Source organism: Peromyscus eremicus, chromosome 8a (genome assembly GCF_949786415.1).
Source record: "Peromyscus eremicus chromosome 8a, PerEre_H2_v1, whole genome shotgun sequence".
In the NCBI taxonomy this organism is placed as follows: Eukaryota; Metazoa; Chordata; class Mammalia; order Rodentia; family Cricetidae; genus Peromyscus; species Peromyscus eremicus.
In genome coordinates, this window is record NC_081423.1 from 19,602,191 (window position 1) to 19,628,697 (window position 26,507).

Here is a 26,507-nt window from a genome sequence, read left to right on the forward strand (position 1 = left end):
CAAGAGGATCCCTGGGATGTTAGGTCTGTGCCTACAGTCTGTACCTTGGGGTCACCTACTCAGAGCCTTTGTCCTCATTTTTCCTTCTACCTGGCATGATCATCCCCACCTGCCATACACTGGCACCTTCTCAAGTCATACCTACCCTGGAGAGGAACCTGGTCCAAAGGAACTCTGCCTCACTCCAAACCATTGCAGTTCTCAGCCTGGCCTGGCCTTGGACTGGGGAGCAAATGCAGGCACTTGTAATAGGAATAGAAGTAACGGGAATAGAAGAAGGATGCCAGCTCAAAGGCCCAGAAAATATTTTCAACAAAAATCATAAAAGACAATTTCCCTATCCTAAAGCAGGGCATGCCTATAAAAGAACAAGAACACCAAAGAGATTGGACCAGAAAAGAAAGACCCCTTGCCACATAATAATCAAAACACTAAACATACAGAACAGAGAAAGAATATTAACAGTTGAAAGGAAAAAAAGGACAAGTAACATATAAAGGCAGACCTATTAGAATTACACCCAGCTTCTCAATGGAGACTCTAAAAGCCAGAATGGCCTGGACAGATACCCTGCAGGCTCTAAGGGACTCCACTGCAGACCAACCAATCAAGGAGGAACTGGGGTGGGATGCCACTTTACAGACCCCGAGTCTACAGGTTATACCTTAGTTCCCCCTGCTCAGGTTGTGGGTTATATTTAAAGCTCAGTGAAACAAATAGCAATACCATCTGCTAGCTTTTCCAGAATGCCTACTGTGTGCCAAGGATGTTACATAATGCACCATGCTTCCTTCTGTGAAAACTCCCATGTGGTTCTCCTAGCAACCCTGTCCGAGGTTAAAGAGCTTGTGCCCATCATCAGCCAGGAAGAGGTAGAGCTGGAAACCAAACTCCCCAGGACCCCTGACCCGTACTCATGCCCCACAGTTGAGGACAGAGAAGCCTGCGACCTCCGGAAATCAGTCATGCTGGAGCCTGAACTCTGCACTCTCGACATTCCTGCCCCTTCTCCTGAGCAGTGACCAGAGGCGATGACTCCCTTTGTCTTGTGCCAACCCCCTCACTTCCACCTCAGCTTCTTCATCCCAGGGGCCGTTGGGAAGTCCCTGGGGTCTCCCGGGTCATAGAAGCCATCAAAGGCCTCACTCACCAGTTGCTTTTCCCCTGTCTGTTCCTCAGGGCAAGGACTGCACTGTGCCCATCAACACCTGTGTCCAGAACCCCTGTCAGCACGGAGGTACCTGCCACCTGAGTGAGAGCCACAAAGATGGATTCAGGTAATAGCTCAGCCCTGACCTTCCCTCTTCTTAGAGAGCTTCTGGGTCAGACTCCTGTACAGGGATGATGTCAGTGGGGGAGGCATTTATCCCTGCTCTATACAGGAGGAAACTGAGGCGTCAAAGGATGAACCTTCTCCTCAGAGACACAAAATAGTATCAAATATGATGTACACAAATACAGGGATTTGAATCTAAGTTCTACTCTGTGAGCCTGGAGGTCTCCAAGGGAGGCTGTGGATGCTGCTCAAGGCAGAGGAAGGGGCACTGGCCAAGAACCCCACCCACCTGGTGGTCCCACCACCCCATTTCTGTGTCACAAATAGCAGGGGCTACTGCTGTCACATTCTGTGTGCCAGGTGGCATCTACTCTTACGTTATCTCTCCTAAACCTTCTCACACCTCTGTTGGGACATGGGGGAGTTCGATCTCCATTGAGCAGGGAGGAAGCTGAGGGACTAATGGTCACATGTCCTGACTCTGGTTCCTGGTTCTTCTAACCAGGCTTCTAGTCCTTTCTTACTAGGCGTAAACTCCTAAGGGTGGGAGGGTGCCACTGGCCCATCTGTCTCCTACCAGCTTCCAGGTGTGCCGTTTCCCCAGCAGAAGCAGATCACTGGGAAGGGGCTCCCATAGCACAGCGGCTTGGGCAGCAGCTCCTTCACCATAAAGATGAGACCCTGGTGCCAGGCAGGCTCTGGGCAATGTCAGAGCTCAGATTGCACGTAATTGACTATCAAAAGCCCTCCAGCCGAGGCTGCTGTGTGGTCTGGGGAAGAAATCTCCAGAGAGCCCAGCTGGCCCATGCATCCTTCTGCCAGGCCAGCCCCACCCAACCATGAGTCCTGAAAAATGGAACTCGGGCACTGTTCCTGCTCCTGCCTGGAGTCAGCCAAGCCACCCACTCCCTATTCACCAAGAAAAGAAGAGGAGGTGACCATGGTGGCCCCAGCCAGGAGGTGTACTTCTAGGGCTGAAAGTGGGTGCTGCCCTACTCAGGCCTGAGACAGGGGTCCAAGTGGGGGCAGAGATTCCCTGAGGGTGATTGTTCATCAAGGTCCCACTTCACCCTCGGTCTCGGATGATTTTCATGGGAACTGGAAAGTTAGCTGTGAAAGACATAATGCCCAGGTCTACAGGACTAGGGAAATGGGGCAGAAGGTTTGGGGATGTACAGAGGCAGATGTAGGGGATGACATGTCTGTGTGTGCTCCCGGGAGGAGCCACCTTCTGCTGCAGTATTGCGCTGAGCAAGGCAGACAGGCAGAGACACAGTAGCGGGGTTATGAAGAATAGCTCCACAGTCCTCTTCAATCCTGGAGTCAGTTCCTAGGATTTCCCGGCTGCCCAGGCTTAAAACAATGGAAACATTTTCTACAGTTCTGGAGGACTGACACCCAACACCTAAGTGTGTGCAGGATGCAGCTCTTCCTAAAACCAGTGGGAGGGGACATCACCCATCCAGTCCTGGATTCTGCTTTACTGGAAATCTTGGGCATTCCTTGACTTATAGCTGCATCATTCTCTCTTCAGTGTGTATCATCACAGGGCACCAGGGCTATGCCTGTCTCCCCATAGCTGTGCTCTTACAAGGATGCCATATTGGATTAGGGATCTGCCCTCCTATAACTTCAACTCACCATCATAGCTGCATCAGCACCTTTTCCAAATAAGGTCACATCCAAGGTCCAGGGGGTTGCTGTTTCATCTTACCATTTTGAGAGGACCACAGTTCAACGTCCAACACCTCTAGAGTGGCAGAATCCCAGAATCATCACCTGCCCTCCCCGCTCAGGTACCACTGTGCCTTGTGCATTGCCTGCTCACCAAAGGAGCAAAAGCCGGGGCTGAAGGTGTAGCTCAGCTGCAGACCAGGTCTGCAAAAATTATAAAACAAGGCAGTAAATAAATTAGACAGATAGATAGACAGACAGATAAAGGGCCACAGGGCTAACCATATAGGAGAACCAAAAGGAAGATGAGACCTCAAAATCTGAACCAAGTCCTCACTGCTAGCTAACAGTCCTGGAGTTGCCCTGGCCAGGGCTTCTCAAATTATTCCACTCATGACCCCTTTTTGCCCTGAATATTTTTTTTAAAGATTTATTTATTATGTATACAGCATGTATGACCAGAAGAGGGCACCAGATCTCATTACAGATGGTTGTGAGCCACCATGTGGTTGCTGGGACTTGAACTCAGGACCTCTGGAAGAGCAGTCAGTACTCTTAACCTCTGAGCCATCTCTCCAGCCCTGCCCTGAATATTTTTATTTGACCCTAGCTATAAAAGTATGTGAGCAAGTCAGTACTAGAAAGATGACTCAGTGGCTTTGCACACTGACTACTCTTCCAGAGGGCCTAGGTTTGATTCCTAACACTCTTACGGTAGCTCACAATAGTCTGTAACTCCAGTTCCAGTGATCTGATGTCCTCTTCAGGTGTCCATGGGTACTGCATGCACATGGTACACAAACATACATACAGGTAAAATAGCCATACACATAAAATATTTTTTAATTTAAAGTATATGAAAAATCATATACTTTTATACCCAGGGTATTAAAAATCATAAATTTATTTTAAACAATTCCTATGGGTGTGTGTATATGCTATATATTATTAATAGTATTATTAATGTATATTTGCTATTAAAGACAAAAACAAATTGGTATACTAATAAGATTAATTAGATGTTGGCTAAATATTTGATATTGTAGGACATAGAGCACCTTTAACTTTTTTTAGAATTGATAGAGATTTTTATTTTAAAAGCACCAACTCTTAGAACAGCACTTTGCATAAAGACCTGGTCCAAAATGGCAGAAGTATATTTAGGACTATTTCAGAAATTGTTGGAAATTCCGTACTCAACCCAAGCCAAAATCCATTTAACAACTTTTTATGATACTCATCATCAGCTCCAGTAGCATTTTTAGAGTATTATTTATTCCTTGACAATATGAAACATGTGTACAGTGTATCTTGATCATATCCAACCCAAATAGCCCCCTCCCACTCTGCCCAGATCTCTACTAACACATCTGCCTTCTACCTCCAAGTCCTTTTTTTTTTTTTTAATAACCCACTAGGCCCAGTTAGTACCACCTGCATGTGCATGGGTGTTGAGCCATCCACCAGAGCATGGGCAGCCTACTAACAGCTATACCCCAGCGCCATCAGGTGTCCGTAGCTCCTCAAGTAGGAATGTGTCCCCTCCCACCCATGCTGGAACGATGGCTGGCCTGATCTTGTGCAGGTCCTGGGTAGGTAGCCACAGCTGCTGGAAGCTCATGAGCCCAACAGCCATGCCATCCCAGCAGGACAGTGTTTCCCAGAACCCCTTACCATCCTCCATATCTTACATTCTTTCCACCTCCCCTTCCTTGATGTCCCCTGATGAGCCTTAGGGACAGTTGATGCAAATGTCCCATTTGGGGCTGAACACTCAACTCTCACTTACCCTCTGCACTTTGACCACCCACATTCGATGGTAGCTCTAATCTGTGGGTATACACATAAATATTTAGAGGCATTTGAAAACATGCCCACCGAGGAAAACAACAGCAACTGCTTCCCACCTTGAGCCTGTGACCTTCAGGACCATGGGCTTTGAACCAGTAAAAGTGTCAGGCAGGTATCCCTCCCACAGAGAGGCCTCAAATCCAATCAGAGATCGGTTACACCCTTGACAATCATATCACCCGTGCACCTGTGTTACACCTTGCCTAGAAGGTCGGTGTTGTAGCCTGCAGGGTCCACCACTGGGTAAAGTATCCCATGAAGGATGCTTTTCTCCCTCGGCATCCTGAATAGAACTTTCTTGAATTATGAAAACTAGTCAGTAGGGAGAAAGCTTCTCAGTCACTTCCAGCCTGACTTCCCTGTGTCCTACAACCAAAGTGTCAAACGGCAATTTTTAAAATGAAACATTCCAATACAGTACGATCCAAAGATATGTCACACTGATGAAGAGCGGTGGTAGGAAAAAAATGGGGGGAAAATCCTTACTATTTTAGTTTTAGAACTTTATTCGTGTTCACATTTTCTGCGTTCAGACCATTTTGTTTCCATAACAGCAGAAAAGTGCATGTGTACAGTGAAAACACTGCAGTTCGTAGCGTACAAAAGTCTCCGATCTGTGCAGAGGTGTTTCTGGCCCCGTGGTGTGACAGTGTGCACGGTGCACAGTGCACATGTGTGTGCTCAGAAGCAAAGCTGCAGAGAAGTCATGTGATGTGGCACCGGCAAGCGCGGCCCAAAACACCTGGGATTCATTATGCATTTGATTTTTAATTAAATTTTGGACCGTATTCGTTCAGAAACCGTTTACTGTTGCCAGAATTTTCACAAGCCCTACATTCAGTTACAGGATCCCATATGGGGGTCACAACCCGCCATTTATAAGCTTCGTCTTTGAGAACCCCTTCAAGGTGCCTGATAAGGACTTTGACATCCTCTCGCCCTCCCCAGCCACTAGCAACACCTACTCTGTTGACCGGCATCATGTCTGTTGTCCTTGCCAGGCAATCCCAAGACCCCGGGAAAGTCCAAGGAATTGTTTTGGGGGAGGGGGGAACTAACAGTTGCCACCCTTGTTTATGATTGCTGAGTACCAGCCCCCATGTGACTGTAAAGAATTGGCCCTTTTCATGATGCCCTGGGTCTGTAACAGAAAGGGAGACCGAGGATCATTTTGCTCTGCTCTTCGTGAGCTCAATCCTCAAACATCCCTGGACTTCTGTAGGAAATGTGATACGGTTTTCAGGTTGTAAGGAAATAAGTAAAGTAGGATTCTGGGGCCATGAAGTTTGCTTTCTCTTAGTTTAGTTTACTTTCTAATCTATATCCAGAATCAGAGCAGTCCTGAAGTAGAGGCCTGGACTTCAGGTCTAAGGCTGGAGCCACTTTCATGGATGGCCGTAACTCCTTGACCAGAACTCGGGCCCTGAAAGAGGGAACTTCACAGAGTCACTTCATCAGACACTCGCTCCCTCCCACCCCTCAGCACCTCCTCACCCCTGGCTTCTCCACCGCTGCCCAGGCTTTATCTGCTGTCATTTAACCTCTCATGCCCACTCCTGTGAACAGGATTTGGCGGGATGGGGTGGGGAAGTCATCTCAAACAGATGTACCGCAGCAGAGGCAAATGAAAGAAGTGCACCTGCTGATTGATGTCCTTTGAGATAAGCTCACAGAGGGTCCTCGGTCTTGGCGAGAGAGGAGTCCTCCCACTCCGCCTCCCCAGAGGCTGGGGTGGTGGGACATGCAGAAGTAGCAATCCGGGAGATGGTTACAGTGGTTTCTGTCTAGAACTAAGTGTACTGAGTGATTTCTCCGTTGTTGTGCGGCGCTCCCCTTGTTTGGTTGCATAGATAACATCATTAAATCTTACGAAGTAAGACATCTAGAAAGTGCCAGGCCGGAATGCATTTCCTAGATACCTAGTGGCAGAGCTGTGACCTTGACCAAGATGCCCGATTTACCCCTCAGCATAGATAGTCTGCCTGAGAATGAAACATTATGGGGAGTGCTTTTCTGCCCCTCTCTGTCTGCTCACAGAGGAGCCGAAGGAAAGGGGAATTCAAATGCAGCTACAGAGATTTAAGCCGGTTCCAGGAAACCACTTCCTCCAGCTGGGGGGGGGGGGGCGGGGGGCGGGGGTAAGAGGCCTTGCTGCTGTAAAGCAAGGTAGGGGGCCAGCACATTGCCTGGAAATGAGTAGCTAGACAAAAGACCTTGTAGGTTCCTAAGTGTCTTCCTACTCGGGTCCCCAAGACCTCAGTGTCCACTATTGCTGTCTTAGACCTCCAGCCGCAAGAGAGACCTGATGATTGTGTTTTCTGCCCCCTCACCTTCCTGCCTTCCTCTGAAACCTGCCCTGTTCCCTGGCCCTGGAATCCCCTCCGTTCTATACATTCATCCCTAAAGCTGCTCCTGCCCGCTGGGCTTTGAGGGACAACGGTGTGAGATCAACCCCGATGACTGTGAGGATAACGACTGTGAAAACAATGCCACCTGTGTGGATGGGATCAACAACTACGCATGTGTGTGCCCGCCTAACTACACAGGTGAGGATACAGAGGGATGTGCTCATGCCGGTGGGTTTGTGGGGTGGAGTGGGGTTGAGGATGTCACTAAGAGGGTAGAATTTTCTTAGTGGTAGCCTGGAAGGAGGGGGGACCCCACCTCCTCTCTCTCTGTATTAAGACTGAAACACCAAGACCCAGAGAGCCTTCCCAGGACCCTCTCTTTTGTTTTTCCCTCTCCACCATCTGCACCATCCCAAGCAAACCGCTAGCTCCTCCCCACTTTGGGACATACTCATGAGGCTCTTCCACCTGCCCTGCAGTGCTTATGGCCACCCCTTCCCTTGGGAATCCCACGTGTTTGAGGCTGGGCAGAGAGGTGCTTTCACCGGTGGGGCTTTGTTTAGTTCTGGAAATCTGTCTTCCACGCACTCTTCTAGGAGCTGGGAATGCAAAACTGAGCAAGACCCCATTCCTTCTCCTAAGAGGCTTAAGGTCGGCCTGAGAAACATGAGCTTCAGTGGGAGGAAAGGTCCAGGGGTGGGGGGATTGTGAGACCACAGTGGAGAATTTACCCGGCTGGCGGATATACAGAAGGCTCCCATGGGAAGAATTCCCCAGGAATGTCTTCCCACCCACCCACCACCAGAGCCCAACACCTCTGTTTCCTACATCCACAAATCCTCATGAGGACATTTAAATACTCCTTTTGCTTGGGAAGCAAAATGTCACCAACTGAGGCAAGCAGCCTGGAAGTGGTGTATCCCAGACTGCACTTCCGTGAATCCTTTGAAAAATGGACCCATAGAGTTTAACTCCATGGTTTTAGAAAACAGTAATAATTATCAAAACCTGGAAGACACTGCATATAATAATAGCCGTCTTCTTAGAGCTGTGACCCAAACTAACATAGGTGGAGTTGTGAACATTCCTGCGTTAAGAGATGCTGTTTGGGTCCCTCCCTGGTGTATTTGATCTCCAAGATGTCTTCTTGCCCATTGTGACCCACGCAACACCATTACAGACCTGGATATACTGTGTTATAAGTAATGTCATTTGAAAATCCAAACGTAAGACAAGGAAAAATCGTGCTATTGGGGACTCTGAGACCCTAGTCCATGGAGCCTGGCCCTTCTGTGAAGTGGGGAGGAGGAGGCCAGTACAGGTGGAGGCATGCCTGCAGAGGTAGAAATGCAGAAACTCTCTTTGCCCCTCAGAGACTTTACTGTCAGCTCAATTCCCAAGAACAAGTTTGGGACTTCTGACCTGTGCCAAGGCCAATGGGAAAGGCCATCTACTCTATTAGCCCAAGCTTCCTGGATGCAGACAAGCCCATCTGCAGGGGAACCCCCCTACACCCTACCTCTCATTCTGAGAGTATGGGGATAAGCAAGAATTGCCATTGGCAACAGGCAGCCATTATTGGGCACTTAACTATATGCAGAACACTGACATTAGGTCCATGGTACAGCTCAGGGCTTCTGCCTACCTAAGACAAGAGGAAGCCCACTGCAGCATTAAATCTTTGTTCCAAAAGACAGTGCTTGGTACCAAAATAGAATCACAATGCCAGCAGCTAAGGAGAGGGTAGAGAGGCTCAAATTGGCAGAGACAGACTTTTAAAAATTTTCCAGCATGCAGATGGGCATAGAGGCAGGGAGCTGAGGTGTGCCCTCAGCCCCATGCAGCCCTGCCTGATTGCAGTGGGTGATCAGGCTCCTGCACATATATTGCAGTTTGCACCTGAGAGGGGAGCATTATGGCTTCTCTGTCTCAAAAAAGCATCTGCATCCTACCCACACACTTGTCTATACCTGAGTCTATGTGGGAGACTAGGAAGAGGAGGAGGCCTCCCAAGAACACAGTGTCTCTCCCGAGGCAAATGTAGAGAGGTACAATTGGGGGCGAAATCAGGTCAGGGTAGGGGTCAGCCCGTCCCCACCACAGCATAGACTAGTCTCTGAGGCTGTGTCTCATGTAGTCACTAGCCAGCCACCTTCATGCTTCCTGTCCCTCTTAGCCTCCTATTTACTCCTGACTCCAACTCCCTGGCCTTCTGGAAAGAGCTTCCAAGGTTAGAAGTTTTCCTCTCTTAGATCACTTCCTACTTGGCTTTTTGAAAATAAAATCCAGGCTCAGCAGTTAAAAGCACTGGCTGCTCTTTCAGAGGACCTGGGTTCAAGTCCCAACACCCACATGGGGGCTCACAGCCATCTCTAAATCCAATTGTGTGGGATCTGATGCCCTCTACTGGTCTCTACAGGTACCGGGCATACATGTGGTCACAGGCATACATTCAGGCAAAACACCTATACATATAAAAATAAAAACAAAATGGACTGGAGAGATGGCTCAGTGGTTAAGAGCACTGACTACTCTTCCAGAGGCCATGAGTTCAATTCCCAGCACCCACGTGGCAGCTAACAACTGTCTGTAACTACAGGATCTGACACCCTCTCACAGACATGCATACAGGCAGAATACCAGTGCACATAAAATAAAAATAAATAAATTATTAAAAAACAAAAATTTAAAAAAATAGTAAAATCCTGGCTTTAAACTCATTCACTGCTCCGTGATACGGTCCGGCCTCCTCACCCTATAACTACATTCCTAACACATATCTTCAGATGATGCAGGTTTATCGGATCTTTCCACGCTCACCATCCCTGGGTACTTATGACGCATAAGGCATTTTGCAGGGCTGTGAACTTCAAAGATAGTATATCCAGAGATCAGAACTGCAAGCTCCTTTATTTCCTTCTCTGAAACATCCAACTGGCTTTCCTGACTGCAGTAGATAGAACATGTCTGGTCCATTCTCCCAGGAAGCTTCCACCTGGCCTCCTGGGCAAGGCTGTGGGTCCCCATCTTTGTGTCCACAGGTCACTGTCATGGTGGCATTCACAACTCTGAATGGCACCTACCTGGTTTGCAGATTCTTTTCACTAGGCCATGGAAGAGGATACGTTGGAAGGTCACTGTTGTGTTCCCAGCACCTGGCACAGTGCCTCCCATGTAGAAGATACTCAATAAATAGATGGCGAATAGGGAAAAAATCAATATGAGTAAGCATAGTCCAAGGTCAGCATCTAGCCTGTGGCTTCAGCTGTAACAGTTCCAGAAAGGTCAAGAAAGTCAGCCAGACAGTGCTGAGTGTCCACAGACCCCAGAGACCTTCTCACTGTCACTCCAGGGAAACTGAGTCAGGAGTCCAGTAAAAAGGATATACCAAGAGAAGAATGAAGGTGTCCTGGTGTCCATGACCTATGACCTAGAGTGGGACAAGTCTGACCTTGTGGCCTTGGTGACCCCCAGTATCCTCCCGGATGCCTAATTTCTCTTCCCCATGATCTCCAGGGGAGCTGTGTGATGAGGTGATTGACTACTGTGTGCCCGAGATGAACCTCTGTCAACATGAGGCCAAGTGCATCTCCCTGGACAAAGGATTCAGGTAAGGCGCAGTGCGGCCTCGTGTTTTGGCATGGAGCCCTGAGGACTCTGCCTCCACCAGCCTAGGTTTGAGGCCCTGAGTCAGGCAGTGTCTCCCCTACACAGCCTGTCACCCCATCTTTCTCTCTCCTGTACTCATGGGCGTCTCTCTCTGACCCAGGCCTGGTCATATCTCCACAAGCTGCCTTTATCTTTTACAGTTTCTTCCTTTCTGTATTCTTCTGATGCTAGATAAAGAGATGGACACATTCCCTCTTCCTCTCCCCCTCCCTCTGCTTTCCCATTCTCTCCCGCCTTCTCCTCTCTCGGCATGTCTCTCCTTCCCAGAGCTGAGAAGGAGGGGCCATCCGCAGAAGGAACCATCACAGGCTGACCCCCCGTCTGAAAGGTGTCTGGTCACCGACCCAATGTGTAGCCTTCCTGGTGGGCCACCTTCTCGGTCCTGCTTCCCCAAGGAAAGTTTGCTAGACCGCACCTGCGGGAGGGAGGTGGTGGGACCAGGAATTCTGGCTAGGATGAGCAGCCACTGCCGTTGGTGGAGCATTCTCCATCTCTGGCAGCAGAGCCAGGCAGGGGGAATGAGGAATTCATAGACTTAGGAAGAGGCAGCCTGAGAGCACCACGCAGTTCTGGGGCCTGAGTGTATCTTCCCATATGCTTGTCTTTTTTCTCTCTCTGTGTGTGCGCACTCACCAACATGGCGTGTGTGTGGACCACAGGTTGATGTGGAATGTTGGAGCCTGAAGTTTTCAGTGCCATGACTGGCTTTTCTGTGGGTTCTGGGGATCTAAACCTGGGTCCTCGGCTTGCACAGCAAGCATTCTACCCCCTGAGCCCTCTCCCCAGATTTGTATTACCCTTTTCTGTTGGGACATCCTGGTCCTTTTGTTCATCTCCAGGGCAGTTGTAAGAGGTGTGAGGCCTCTGACTTTGCCAGGATAAATGAAGCCACGGCTGCTCTGGGTGTCACCCTGATCTAGTCTACCTGTCTGCTCATGCCTCTCTGACATATGCTAGGAAAGAGTTTCAGGAGGTGGGGCCTCCTGAGTGCAGCTCCCAGACTTTGCTTGAGTCATCTTATTTATATGTCGTGTCATGTCTCCTAGGAGACAGTGTCTCAGAAAAGTCTGTGAAAGCCAACTCAGTAGTGGTCGTTTTTATATTAAAATGCCTGTAAACAATAATCCATTCTCCCAATGTGGCATTTTATTATTGTGCTCCCCTCCCAGCCCATCATCAAACACCTGATATCTCGAAGCAGCCTGGAGGGACATTAATGAGAGAGGGTGTTGCAGTCGGGATGGCCTTTGCTTAGCTTTGGAGACACTTTAATGAGGTCTCGGTGTCAGGCAGATTTGCTCAGAGGCCCTGGAAATAACGAAGATCTCATTGACTTGTATACACTGAAAACTCTATGCAGTACCGGGTCTCATGCTTCCAGTGGAGAGACTGTGGCCCTCCCAGCCCATACCCAGTGACACTTACCCAACTGCCAGGAACTAAGAGAGAGGAGGGGCTGCAAGTCTGGCTGATCTCTCAGCTAGATCCAGATACTCCAGGTGGCCTTGGCCCTTGGTCACTAGATCCAACACAGACTTTACATAATTATCAACATGGAAGCTACAGCAAAATGTTTGAAAATAAAAAGAATTGAAGTGACGTCACCTGCTGCTTCTGTAATCTGAGAAGTATTATGTGGACCCTACTGTGAGGAGTGAGGTCCTCAAGCCAGTGAGTACCTCATGGAAATGTGTTAGGAATGAAGTGCCCAGACCCTGCCCAGGCTCCCTGAGTCAGAGGCTGCATTGTGTTTGTTTGTTTGTTTGTTTGTTTGTTTGTTTGTTTGTTGACAGAGTTTCTCTGTGTAGCCCTGGCTGTCCTAGAACTCGCTCTGTAGACCAGGCTGGCCTGGAACTCATAGAGCTACCCACCTCTGCCTCCTGGGTGCTGGGATTAAAGGTGTGCTCCACCACTGCCCACTGCCCGGTGCATTTTTTTTTTTTTAATGGCAAAATCCTTAGGTGTTTCCTTTGCTCGTTAATGTCTAAGGCCGTGCCAATAGAAGTCTATAGATAGCCTCACCCCCAGGCCTCCACCACTGAGTTTAGAAGTGGGAGTAGCTTTCCCTGCTCATCAGTTGCCTTGAACTTCATGTTTTAAAGGTTGGTTTTTATCCTGTTACATGCTGGAGAGCTTTTTTTAAGCCTTGGAGAGGGCCGGTTAGTTTCGTCTGCTCTCTGGAGCTCTTTTGGATCCAAGTAACGAAACTGAAATGCCCATCACGGCTGGGGTTTGGTTTTGATTTTGATTTTAATTTTTTTTTTAGCTAGTTTACAAAATAATGGGCTTCATTTCCACATTCTCATAACCTACATCACTGTGCCTTGTTCCTATTGGTCTTCCCACCCCCTCCTCCAGGCCCAGTTTTACCAGCAGCTAAAGTATTCAAGCGTATCCCAATGCCTCAGATTTCTAGTTTGTTTCTTTAGAAAATTGCCTGAAACCAGTTTTGGTGGCAGAAATTTCTTAAATGTTTTTTAAAGATTTCTTTTTATTTTATGTGTGCAAATACACATACACACACACACACACACACACACACACACACACACACAGTCCCTGGTGCCTAAGAAGGCCAGAAGGGGGCATCAGATACCCTGAAAGTAGAGGTATAGACTGTTGTGATCGGCCACGTGGGTGCTAAGAACCAAACCTAGATCCTCTGTAAAAGCAGCAAGTGCTCTTAACCAATGAACCATCTCTCTAAAGATGCTGCTTTGGATAGGGCCTCACCTACAGGCCCCTGAGGATCTGATGCGATGCCCCTGGAAGGTGCTCCGCCAGGTGTCTGCCCCCTAGGGTTTTTTTTTATTTATGTGTATGTGTATATGCATGTGTGTGCAAATTCCTGCAGAGGCCAGAAAAGGGCGTCAGGTCCTACTGGAACTCTAGTTACAGATGGTTGTGAGCTGCCTGGTGTGGGTTCTGGGAACTGAACTTGGGACCTCTATAAGAGCAGCAAGTGCTCTTAGCTATTGAACCATCTCTTCAGCCCTGGTGGCAGACACGTTAGCACCAGGACTTAGAGACGTTGATAGAAGAGTCAAGAGTTTGAGGTCAGCCTAGGCAGCATGTGAAGTTTGAGGCTAACCTGGCTTTGTCACAAGACCTTATCTTTAAAAAAAAAAAAAAAAAAGCCAAAGAGGGAGAGAAGGAAGAGTGAGGGATGGAAGGAGGGAGGGAGGGAGGAGGAGAGAGAGAGGAAAGAAGGAAAGGATGGAAGGAAAGAGAGAGAGAGAGAGTGAGAGAGAGAAAGAAAGAAAGAAAGAAAGAAAGAAAGAAAGAAAGAAAGAAAGAAAGAAAGAAAGAAAGAAAGAAAGAAAGAAAAAGAAAGAAACACACACTTTGGCACACCGTGTCCTAAAATGTGCTCTGGTGCAGCAATAGGGTGCACATCTTAGATTTGCCAGCCAGGTACATAAAAGTGAACTGGTAGGATGCTAGTAAAATTCACCAGATCTGAACACACACAAGCCTGCCCAGTCAGTCTTCAGATTCTGGAGCTGTTTCTACAGGGCCCCCATGCTGCTTCAGAGTCTTCCCAGAGTCATCACTTACCTGGCTCTGCTGTGAGGCTGCGGTTCTACCCCCTCTGTCTGTTCCCAAGGGGGAGGAGTACCGTGAGGGAGGAAGGAGGAGTGTTTCTTCCCCCTCCCCCAGTCAGGTCCTGAGGGTGCAAGCTCAGAATTGAGAGCTCTTGCTCGCCCTGCAACCCCTGCCTGTGCCCCCTCTCCCTCTGCCTTGGAGAGATGGCATTTTGATTTTGATTCTGCCCAGAAGAATTGAGCTGATGGGCCAGAGAGGTGCACAGGCCTTGCAGGAGGGAGCGAGGCAAGTGAGCGTTACGTCAGTGTGTGTTTGTAGGGTTGCCTTAGCCCTGGGGGATCTCAGATCTGTTTCCAGGCACAGATTTTGGTTTTGTGTTACCTCAAACAAATGAGCCACAGACACGTGTTCTGGCTACATACAGGCTTAGTCTCGGTGCTAGAGAAGTGTGGGAGGGCTATGGACCCGCTGATCTCTAGGGAAGGGCTGGACCAGCTGGATAGGGGCCTGCACAAGGCCGCTGTTCCCATCCTGTCCTCTGGGAGATAAGAGCTTTTCTTTCTTCCTAACTGAGTGTGAGTGTCTGAACAAGCAAGGAAACAAAGGCGGGGGAGTGCAGATGCCATCGCTTCCTTCATCCTTGTCTTCATCGTTTCTACTGCGCTGTCCGATTGGACACAGTGTCCATGGTACTCCAGAGCAGCAGAGTTGATTGAAGATCAGTGGCTTTAAGAGAACGCACAAGCTGGGGAGGCCCTGAGTGGCCGGTACACCTAGAATAGCATCTAACACAGTAAGTGGGTGCTGCTTTGGATAGGACCTCCCCTACAGGCCCCTGAGGATCTGATGCGATGCCCCTGGAAGGTGCTCAGCCGGGTGTCTGACACAAAGGTGGAAGGAACCAGATCTAACCCAAAAGCTGTATGATGCCTCCTGTGCTCCCAGCCTAGTTCTGAAAGCAAAACTTGTCCCCTGCCTGCAACAGACAGACCTCGACTCTGAGAGCAAAGGCCGTGCACCCTGAGTGGAGCCCAGGAGCAGGGGCAGGCCTGGTGGACCCTTAAGGAACTAGAGTAGGTGGAGAGAGAGGTTTGGCAAGAGGGGGTACGAGAGCATCTGCCGGCCAGGTGGGCAGGCCCTGAGCAAGTTTCTCTCTGCCTGTGTTCCAGGTGTGAATGTGTCCCTGGTTACAGTGGGAAGCTGTGCGAGACAGACAATGACGACTGTGCAGCCCACAAGTGCCGCCACGGAGCCCAGTGTGTGGACGCAGTCAATGGCTACACATGCATCTGCCCCCAGGGCTTCAGGTATGGCGGAGGAGCATCTCGGAAGGAAGGTAGCCTGGACTAGATGGCAGGAGGAGGCAGGGATGCAGGCCTCCCTGCAGCTAACCAGGGCAACTCCATGTAGAAATTAGACTTGAGTCCATGCTCACATTGTCACACATGCATGATTCTACCTAATGGAAGATTGCCACCACCTTGGAGCCCAGCTTGTGGGATGGCTGGAAACCAAAAACATTTATGGCATCTTAATGGCAGAAAAAGGCATGAGGGCTGAGGGTGTAGCTCATTGCTTATCGTGCGTACTCACATGCCCAGGTTCAGTCCCTAGCACCAAATAATAAAAGACAATGAAAAAACGGAGGTAATTCAGTAGAGTGGTTGGGGTCAGTCTCTGGAATTGGAGCTAGAAGAAATGTCAAGTAAGAGGCATTGGTCAGATGGTTAGATGTCTGGGGTATGTAGAAAAAGCAGTCTGTGCTCCAAGTCCCCTTCAACCTGGACTGGAAGCGTTAGGCATGGGTTTCCAGGAAACTGGGGGAGCAGGGACTGTACTAAAGGGAACTCAGACTGAAATCAGATTGGACAGCATGAATATAAAATATGCAGATTAACTTTGACATAGACTCCAAGAGAGTGAGCCAAGAAGCAGCTGTGGGTTCTCCCCAGTCCTCATCTGAACCTAGGGGACAGTTCAACAGTGTTAAGAATAGTCATGTTGGCTCGACAGTTAATAGTGCTCTCTGCTCTTACAGAGGACCCAAGTTCGGTTCCCAGCACCCACATCAGGCAATTCACAACCACATATATCTCCAGCTCTGGAAGGATCCAACCCCTCTGGCCTCTGTGGGCACAGGCACTCACGTGGACATATGCACACATAGACACACACACATAATTCAAAATTAACTTGTTTAAAAATCCTTTTTTAATAGAATATTCACACATGTCTCCATCTCCAGAGCTCTTCATACCTTGCAAAATTCCAACCCCTCACCATCAACAACTCCCCATTCCCTCCCTGTAACACTGACAACCTCACTCTGCATTTGTCTCTATGAATCTGGCTATTTGAATAGTCAGATGGTGCTGGCCTTTGTGGATAGATAGTTCCTTTCACTTAGCACGGTGCTCTCGAGACCCATCCAGGTTGTTGTAGGTGTCAGAACACCTTTCTTTGTAAGGCAGAATTTCCCTGCTGGCTGGCTATGCCATACTCTGTTAATTCACGTGTGCATGAGCACACACACACTTGTAGATCTCAAAGGACAATCTGAGAGTCAGTCAGTTCTCTCTTCTACCATGGGTCCCAGGAATCGAACTCAGGTCATCAGGCTTGGCAGCAAGCACCTTTACCCAGTGAGCTAGGCCATTTGCATGCCTTGACTCAGCTTTTTAAAAAAAAGAGAGAGACTGAAACTTAAAAGGACTCACTTCAGTTAGAGGCAAGAATGGAACTTCCCACTATACCTTTCTCTTAATTAATAACTCTGGTTGTCTCCTCTCTCCCATGCCTTCTTTCCAGTGGTCTCTTCTGTGAGCATCCCCCACCCATGGTTCTGCTCCAGACCAGCCCCTGTGACCAGTATGAGTGCCAGAACGGGGCGCAGTGCATTGTGGTGCAGCAGGAGCCCACTTGCCGCTGTCCCCCAGGCTTTGCTGGGCCCAGGTGTGAGAAGCTCATCACTGTGAACTTCGTAGGCAAGGACTCCTATGTGGAACTGGCCTCCGCCAAGGTCCGGCCTCAGGCCAACATCTCCCTGCAGGTATGCTCTTCCCTTCCCAACTACCATCCTTGGAAGGACCTGAGTGTGGCACCCTCAAGAGTACAGCTGGGGTTTCCCAGACCATTAGCAAGCCTGTGTCTTCTCCCAGAACATCAAAGACAGTGATTTTCAGGGGCTGGGTCAGCTTTTCAGGGGTTGGGTCAACCCAGAGTGGTCCGTAAGAAACCTCCTGGTGAGTCTCACAGTATGCATCAGCTCCTTGCTGTCTCACTCACCCATTCCTTAAAGATCACTCCTGCAGCTCTCCTGTGCTGGACAGTGGGGACCGGGTGGTATGGAGGACAGAGCAGCCAGGATGACAACAAAGGAGAAGACGACAAGAGAGGATGGATGGGTGCTAAGGGAGCACAGAGCATGTGCTCCCGGCCTCTAGGGAGGAATCAGAGAAGGCTGTCTAGAGGCAGGAAGAGCTAAGTGGAGATCCAAAGTGTATGTAGCACTTGGGGAGAGAATGGGGTGACTGAGTAAAGAACAAAGGCTGGGGAGGAGCTAGCTGAGAGAGCTGCATTTGCAAAGACCTGGAGGCACAAGCAAGCAGGACACACTGAGGGAATGGAAAAGTGTTTAGTATGAACCAAGTTGCTTTCTCAGCACCGTAGCCCCAGGGATGCACCTGGACAGTGCGAGCCAACTAGTAGCCCAGGAGCCAAGGTTCTTGGCCATCCTTAGCCAAGGTTCAGTCTGGAGCTTCCAAATGAAACTCTCATTCAGCAAGGATCTCTTGAGCACCTATCCCCAGCAGCAGACTCTGCTCCAGACCGCAGGGCTGAAGGGTACCCAAGAAGATACTCTCCCTGCAGAGCCTGACCGGCAGACAGGACTGTACCACTGGCATCGATGCTAGAACAAATAGGAAACCCTCACTTCCCCCACCCTCCTGCATCCTTCCTTCACCCCTCCCCACCAGACCAGCCTCCAGCGCTCCAGACGTCCAAATTCGCTATCAGATGGACCTGCTGAAGTCCACTCCTGTGGAGACTCACCCAGCAGCCAGCTGGCCAGCAGGGCAGCTTCTCCTGAAGCCTGGCTTCCAGCCTCAGCAGCACCTAGAAACGTCTGCAGAGCTTATAAACTTACGTTTGCCCACAAAGGCTCATGCTGCCTTGCTCAGAGGTGAAGCCCAGACAGTGGTATTTATTGTTAGCTGCCCCAGACAGCCCTGAAGACATTGTTTGCTTCCTAGGCTACACTGAGTTAAGCTCTGGTCTTCAGCCTTTGTTTACAACTGTTAGTCTATGTTTCACCCAGAGACAGGCTTCCACAGGGGCCGGTACTTGGTTGGATCGCATTGTATACTAGTAGGAGAGACACCTTAGAGTCGGGGCCTCCTGATCTGCATAGTTACAACCAGCCCAGGTTCCACCCCAGCACACTCAACCAGTCACAGATCAAAAACATCTTAAAGAACATTGCCACTCTCTTGAACACGTATGGGCACACTTAGCCCCTGCCTGGTATGTCCAGCCTACAGCCAAGGATAATGATGAGTATGAGCCAGACAAAATGGGAGAGTTCTTTAAAACATTATGAGATGTTTTTATTTGTGAATATTTTTAAGAAGTCTACTGCACAGTTCCCTGGCGTGAATTTATAGATGACAGGGTTACAGCCTCAAAAGGTTGGGCGTGATGGTGACCACTACATATGCATTACAGCTGTTACCATAGCATTTCCCCTGTGTCAGGTAGATGTGTCATCATCTAGAGAGAGGGTGGAAATCACGTGGGAGGAGTGCGTGGGTTCGATGCAGATGTCCTTTCATATGAGGGACTTGAGCATCCTCGATGTGTGGCCCTGATGTCGTGGCACATAGTACATGCTCGTTGCATGCTTGTTGAGGCCATTTGCTCTGCTAGCCTTTGCAGTATAAGCTTAAGTCTTGCCTTCTGGAATAGACAGGCCAGATGGGGAGAGAGATCTGGATTTGAATTCCAGTCTGGTCCAGACTCTGAGACAGCCACCTGGAGAGGGTGCGGGAGTGGGTCACGGGAGGTTGGCACTTGGGTAAGTCCTAACCCACACACCCTGGTTGCTCTCCCCAGGTGGCCACTGACAAGGACAACGGCATCCTTCTTTACAAGGGCGACAATGACCCCTTGGCACTGGAGCTGTACCAGGGCCATGTGAGGCTGGTGTATGACAGCCTGAGTTCCCCTCCGACCACGGTGTACAGGTAAAACCCCCTCTCAGCCACAGAATGTGTTCCTACAGAGTAGACGCCAGGTGACGCTGGGGCCTCCTGCCCCACACAGACACGCTTCTCCCGGACTGGCAGGTGGGAGGGAGAAAGATGCTGTCGGAGGAGGCAGAAGCAGGAACGGAAGGCAGGCCCATGTGCGGAGATGACACCTCATTACCATAAGATAAATGGCCAGCTGGTTGCTGAGCATGGAGCCAGGTGCTCCAATGGAGATGAGGCTGCTTAATGAGGTGCCCTTTTCAAAATGTCATCCTAATCTTTTATTAGTTTAAGAAAGAAAGCAGGGCGATTAGCATGCAATTCAAGAAGAGGAAATTCAAGAGCACCCAGGGAACAGGACTGTGCTCAGGTGACTTTCAAAGTGTTCTGAAAGACAGTGTTTCCTAAACTTTAAGTCTTCCTAACGGTCGCCCTGTAGGTTGGGCAGCTTGCTATAGCTGTAACAAAATGCCAGAGATGGCCAACTTACAAAGAGGGAAGGTTTCTCTTGGCTCACGGTTTTAGAGATTTCAGTCTGTGGCCATTTGGCTTCACCACTTTGTCTCTCTCATCATGGAGGGAAGCAAGTATTCGAACCAGCTGCTCACCTCAGGGCAGCTGCAAAGCAAAGAGAGAAGAGGGGGCCAGAGTCCCGTCATTCCCCTCAGGCTGTGTCCCTCAGTGAGCAGAGGACTTCCCACATAGGCCCTACTTCTTGAAGGTTCCACCACCTCCCAGGAGCACCACAGACTCTGGACCAGGCCTTCAACACACAAGCCTTTGGGGAACACCTTAGCTGCAGACTGCACCCCCTGCTTTCTACGTGGCTGCTGTGTAACCATTCCCTCGTGTGCCCCCTTCAGCCCACACTCAGCCTGCTCACGCCCTTCAGCATAAGTGACGTCTCACACAGACACGCCCATTCACGCTAATTGTTTTCTACCCTTTAGTAAAGGACAGAGTGAGCGTGCCTCATCTGAAATAATTCTCGAGAATCAGAAACTTTACGATACTGAAAAGTTTTCCATTTTTAGAGCATTTTAGGTGGAGGACAGTCCGTCTGTAAGCCATATACAAATAACCCGAACTCTGATCCTGATCACTTCGGCTAATGAACACTCAAACCCCTACCAAATCATGATTAAAACTGAAAGGTAGTTATGTTTTATGGTTGTTTTTAAATAACCACTAGAGCTTTCAGTGCCTGTCTGTGTTACCCCCGAGTCACATAAAACCAGGAGTGGAAAGAGCCAAACTCAGGGAGACCGCACACAGAAGAGGCCACGCCCCCCCTGGGGACTTATGCGCTTCTCCGATTAACTAAATCTTTTCTTCAGCTGAAACTTTGTTTTGAACTGAAGACTATTAATACATAGAGGTAGAACTGCCTGGCAGAGCTGGGAGGCACAGGCTGGTGATTCTCCTCTAGCACACCCAGTTTGAAAACCCTTGGTTAAAGGCAGTGGTGTGAGCTGGTCATGGTAGTGAACGCCTTTAATTCCAGTACTCCTGGGGCCAAAGAGTGTGTGCGGATCTCTGCGAGATCAGGGCCAGCCTGATCTACATAGTGAGTTCCAGGACAGCAAAGGCTACCCTGCCTCAAAAAAACTAAATAAACAAACAGCACTTTGGACTGGAGGACGTAGCTCAGTAGAAGGGTATTTATCCAACATGCAGCCCCTGAGTTTAGTCTTCATATCACACACACACACACACACACACACACACACACACACACACACATACACACACACACGGTGGAGTGGGAGATGAAAGAGAAAAAGCAAAGGAGAAGGAAACAGTGATTCTCAGAGCAGACTATGGTCCCTGAGTTGGGGACCACAACACCTACTGACATGGTAAAAATACAGAAATACACATCTTCAGTCCTTACCCCAGAAGTAATAAATCTGAAGCTGTCAGGGAGGAGATAGCAAATCCATGTTTAAGGAATCTTTCAGGTGACTCTCCTGAGTAAAAAAGAAAAAAAAAAATTGAAACAAGATCCTACTGTGTCATCCCATCTGGCCTGAGACTCACTGTGTAGACCAGGCTAGCCTCAAACTCCCAGAGACCTGCCTGCCTCTGCCTCCAGAGCACTGGGATGCAAGGTGTGTGCACTACCACATCCAGATTGATGCATAGATTTCAGAAGCAGAGGTTAATGTGTGAAAAGTCCCTGGAGAAGGAGCCGTTTGAGGTGGATCACGAAGGGAAAAACTTGTGTGTGCAGAGAGGACAGGTAGGTGGACTAGGTTGGGACAACAGCAAAACCAGAGACAATGGCCAGGGCACCGGCCAGAGCAGAAGGCTCCCGGTGGAGGATGAAGAGAGACGAGACCAGCCTCAGGCAGTAGGACAGCAGACACTGGGTCTCCCAACATCTTTGTTTCTGAAACTGGTGACCCTGGACCAAGTGGGAAGGACAGAGAGTAGGGAGACAGACCAACCATATGCCCGAGAGAAAACACTTGGTGTCACTTAGAGGGTAAAGAAGTGATCGTCTTCTCCTTTTCTGGCTGTCTGCCTGTGACACTGATGGGTATTTACTAGGGTGCTGGTGAGTGTAAAATAGGACTTGGCAAATGAGCGGTGGGTGGTGTGGACGATACAGGACGGGAGGCTAAAAACAGGCTTCCAGGAGCAGCTGGGCTCTGTGCAGAGTGAGGAGCCTTCCAGAAACACTATGCCAAGTAGGAGACCATTGCTACCTCCTAAAGCTGCCACCAGGGAGCTGTATGAGTTTGTCAAGTCCACTAGGGAGGTGGCATGCCCTTGGAAAGAACCGAATGATGGGCATCCAGGCAGATGACTTGGATTCTCATGCCAGCCTTGGTGGCAGCGTGTCACTGCCCTTCTGCTCATAATCTTAAGGGGCCCTAAGCTCCAGAAATCCCACATAAAAAAAGTGATTTTAGCTGGGCGGTGGTGGCGCACGCCTTTAATCCCAGCACTCGGGAGGCAGAGGCAGGTGGATCTTTGTGAGTTCAAGGCCAGCCTGGGCTACCAAATGAGTTCCAGGAAAGGCGCAAAGCTACACAGAGAAACCCTGTCTCGAAAAACCAAAAAAAAAAAAAAAAAAAAAAAAAAAAGTGATTTTATGGGGCAGTTAATGTATGTTTATATGCACATCATCCACATAGTCTAAAGGTAGTTTTAGAGAACACACAATATTTTTAATAATACGTGTTTTGATTGCAACCCATCACATGAGATCATGTGTGGAATTTTCCACTTGGGACATCATGTTAGTGCTCAATTTTTTTTCATATTCTTGGAGTCTTTTTGATTTTCAGATATAGGAATGCTCAACCTGTAGTGTTCTCCCTCACTCACTGACTTGGTAAACACCTATCAGGCACCTGGGCCAAGTGTAGGGGACACAAGATCAAACATCCCACACGAAGGAGACACACGTATTAACCACTGGTGGCTACACAGGCAGAATCTAACAGGCCTCCCTGGAGGCTTCCCAGCCTGCTGTGGGGACACTTCTGAGGAAGGAATAAATGTTCCTGCTTGGAAGATAAGGGAGGGCCCCCCGGGGAAGGAGGTCTAACTTAACACTAAGGGGGGGGGGCATTTGATACCCTCTGTGAATGCTGTGCTGGCAGAGGCTGGAATTCACAACTAATACTCTGTGAGCTGCCAGGAGCCGAGGGGACAGGAGGCCATTCCTCAGCGCCACTGCTGTGACTTCTTGGCCACCTGGAGGCTATGTCAGCCTTGAATGAAAGCCAAGAAGCCAAACCAAAGCTGGCCTATCAGAGGAGTTGGCAGCCTACAAATGTCTGTCCCCTAAAGTTCCCATAAACAAGCCTCAAGGAAAGGTGAGCTGCCAGGGCCCCTGCAGACTTCGCTCTCCCGGAGCAGGTGGATTCCAAGACCTCCCTTCTGCCCATCCCTGATTCCACTCAGGTCCCCAGCAGTCAGGAGAAGTGAAGGAATATGTCAAGATTCTACCGTAGGCCACAGTGCAGACACACACAAACCCATCTTGGGCTTTCCTAACCCAGGTTAGGCCAGGCCTTCAGTATGGAGACTTGCTATAAGACTCTTGTGCCCTATGGCCTGTGGGAAGGGGAAGCTAGCTGGAACTCCTGTGGGCATCATTTTGAGGTAGAAGCTATAGATTGTCAAGATAAACTGGATATTCAGGATTTGGGGGTGGGGCGTGTCTTGGGTTTTTGTTTTGTTTTGTTTTAAGGCTTGCCATTCAGAACTCCACGCATGAGTCAGCTCTACCAGGCCAAGCGCATACCCTCACAGTTTGCATTACAACCAGCCCATTCACCACCTAGGTCTTTGCCCCATTTGATCCTGAACCAGTGAACATCATCACTCCCGTTTGATGAGAAGCCTGATTGCGTAAAGGAAGCCCCAGGATGGGAAGAGCTTGGCCCTAGACACGGGTCAGGTTTCCATTAAACCCACCCTCCGAGCTTGGCCTTAGACACGGGTGTCCATTAAACCCCCCTTCCCACTGTGGTGGCTGCAGGCCACAGTACTAGGGCGCAGGAGTCGGTTTCTAAAGTGGGCTCTGTAGACCCAGACTGCTCGCCTAAAGAAATCACAAGGCTTTGTTCCTGCAGGGCTCTGCCGCCACCTATTGGTCACTTTTGGCATCCAAGAGAAATGACCACCTGATAATCTTTTGCACAGTGGCCTAGAGTCCCACAGCTGGGAGACACTGACCTAAGTCCTAACTCCACTATTTCCACTGGAGACTTTTCATGGGGCACCTAGGCGATGTCTCCTGTCCCCACACGAGGAAAGATGTGCCTCCTGCCTGTGGGCTTGTTAGGGGTAAATGAAGGTTTTCAGCTCCTGCCCTTAGTCCATAGCCCACCCGCTGCCACTATTAAAAGCAAAAGAGAGGGTCAACGCATTTGCCGCTCTTTCAGAAGACCCAGATTCGGTTCCCAGCACCCATATCATACAGTTCACAACCACCTGTAACTCTAGTTCTAGGACAGACCATTGTTCTAGGAGATCAAGCATCCTCTCCTGGCTTCTGAAAGCTCCAGGCATGCACGTGGCACACATACACACATTCAGGCACTCACATGTACACATAAAATATAGGTACATCTTTAACACCGAAGAGAACTCTGTGGGCCCCTCTGGCAATGCCTGCAGCTATGGCAGCCCTAGACAGGCTCCCTGCAGCCAGGCTCCAGAGACTCCAGTACTGCCGCCACTTGTGTCTGACCCCGGTGGACAGTAAGGAAGACTCTCCCCTGAAATCCCTAACGATCTCTCCAGGAGCCTAATCACCCAGGCTTGCCAATGCAGCATGGCCATGTCTCTTAGAGCAAACAGAAGGTTAGGTTTGGTTAGGTTTGGTTTTGACTTTTATCCTCTGTTGTGGTTGTTATTGTTATTGTTGTGGTTGTTGTTGTTGTTGTTTTGTTGTTAGCAGTATACCAGTGCTCTCTGCTGATGTGTTGATTGGAAGATCAGTGTTTCCAACTTTGCAAAGATGTTTGTGTGCATATGTGGTTAAGAGAGCAGGCATGTACATGCCAAGGCATGCTTTGCGGAGGTCAGAGGACGACCCCATGCGTCAGTTTTCCCCATTGTTGGATACTGGTTCTCTTGTTTATTGCTGTGCATGCCAGGCTGGCTGATGTGTGAACTCTGGGGGATTCTCTTGTCCCCGCCTCCCATGTCCCTGTAGCTCTGAAGTTACAGATGTACACTACTGTATCTGGCTTTATGAGAAGTTCAAGCATCCAAACTCAGGTCTTCACTGTTATACAGCAAGCTTGCTGCCCACTGAGCCATCTCTCTGGCCCCTACAACACTTTTTTTTCCCCCGAGACAGGGTTTCTCTGTGTAGTTTTGGTGCCTGTCCTGGATCTCGCTCCGTAGACCAGGCTGGCCTCGAACTCATAGAGACTCGCCTGGCTCTGCCTCCTGAGTGCTGGGATTAAAGGCGTGCGCCACCACCGCATGGCTTCTACAACACTTCTTTAAAGGTGTGTAGGTCAAGCAGATGAAGCTGTCCATGCAGCCAGGGGAGCCCAGCACTGCCCGGGGCAGAGACTTATAACTGCTGCCCTTTTTTACCCCCAAGCTCCTGCAAGCACTGTCTCTAGCCTGGTGGCCCTCAACCATGCTCCAAGCCTCAGCTGGCCCTAGAGAGCTTAGGAAGGGACAAGGAAATGGGCTGAACAGCCAGGAAGGAGCCAACAGTGTTCCTCGCTGTGCCTGAGAACATCCAGAACAGGAAAATAGCTACCCAGACTCCTTGACCCTTACTTGGTTCTAGAAGGAAAGGAAGAAACAACCACATACTGCTACCCTGACTTCACGGCTGCCTCTGACAGAGGCCGCCCAACACACACCCAAGCATGAGTCTGCTTGCTAGCCTTTGGATCCCTAATGTCTTCTAAAGGCCCGGGTGCTGAAGGCTTGGCCTCCAGGCTGTGGTGCTATTAGGAAGTGGAGCATTGGAAGAGGAAGTGAGGTCACTAGGTGGGGGTTCCCCTAAAGGGAACATCGGGACCCAGCCCCTTCCTCTTTGCTTCCTGGTCACCAAGAAGTAAAGTGCCCTCTGCCAAAGACTGCCCTAAAAACAGCTACAGACTGCGGCCTTTGAAACTGAGTTCCCAAGTAGCCCCTCCCTCGTCTCAGTTATGGGTCACTGGAGCTCAGTTATCCGGACAGCAGCAGCTCTGGGGTGGTAGGGGACATAGGTGCATGTTTTTGCACATGGTTAGAAAACTGAGTGAGGACTCGGTCCTCTTTCTCGAACCCTCATACATTAACTTGTCTGCAAGGGGAAAGCCTCTGCCTTACCCTCACTGTGACTCAGAGCAGGTGGAAATGCCTCTGACACCTTCATACAGCTTCTCAGCTCCTCATCCCTGAACCAGATCCCCCAGAGGA

At 49.5% G+C, this 26,507-nt stretch overlaps 1 protein-coding gene across 1 annotated transcript in view; it reads left to right on the forward strand.

Annotated features, from left to right (window-relative positions):
- The window catches only part of LOC131916537 (slit homolog 3 protein-like), a 562,664-nt gene that overhangs the window by 523,298 nt on the left and 12,859 nt on the right, over nucleotides 1-26,507 (forward strand). Inside the window, exons 18-23 of the mRNA XM_059269895.1 lie at nucleotides 1,180-1,277; nucleotides 7,208-7,347; nucleotides 10,666-10,759; nucleotides 15,534-15,671; nucleotides 17,173-17,413; nucleotides 19,477-19,607. Of these exons, the coding sequence (XP_059125878.1) occupies nucleotides 1,180-1,277; nucleotides 7,208-7,347; nucleotides 10,666-10,759; nucleotides 15,534-15,671; nucleotides 17,173-17,413; nucleotides 19,477-19,607 (842 nt within the window). The remainder of the gene's footprint in view (nucleotides 1-1,179; nucleotides 1,278-7,207; nucleotides 7,348-10,665; nucleotides 10,760-15,533; nucleotides 15,672-17,172; nucleotides 17,414-19,476; nucleotides 19,608-26,507) is intronic.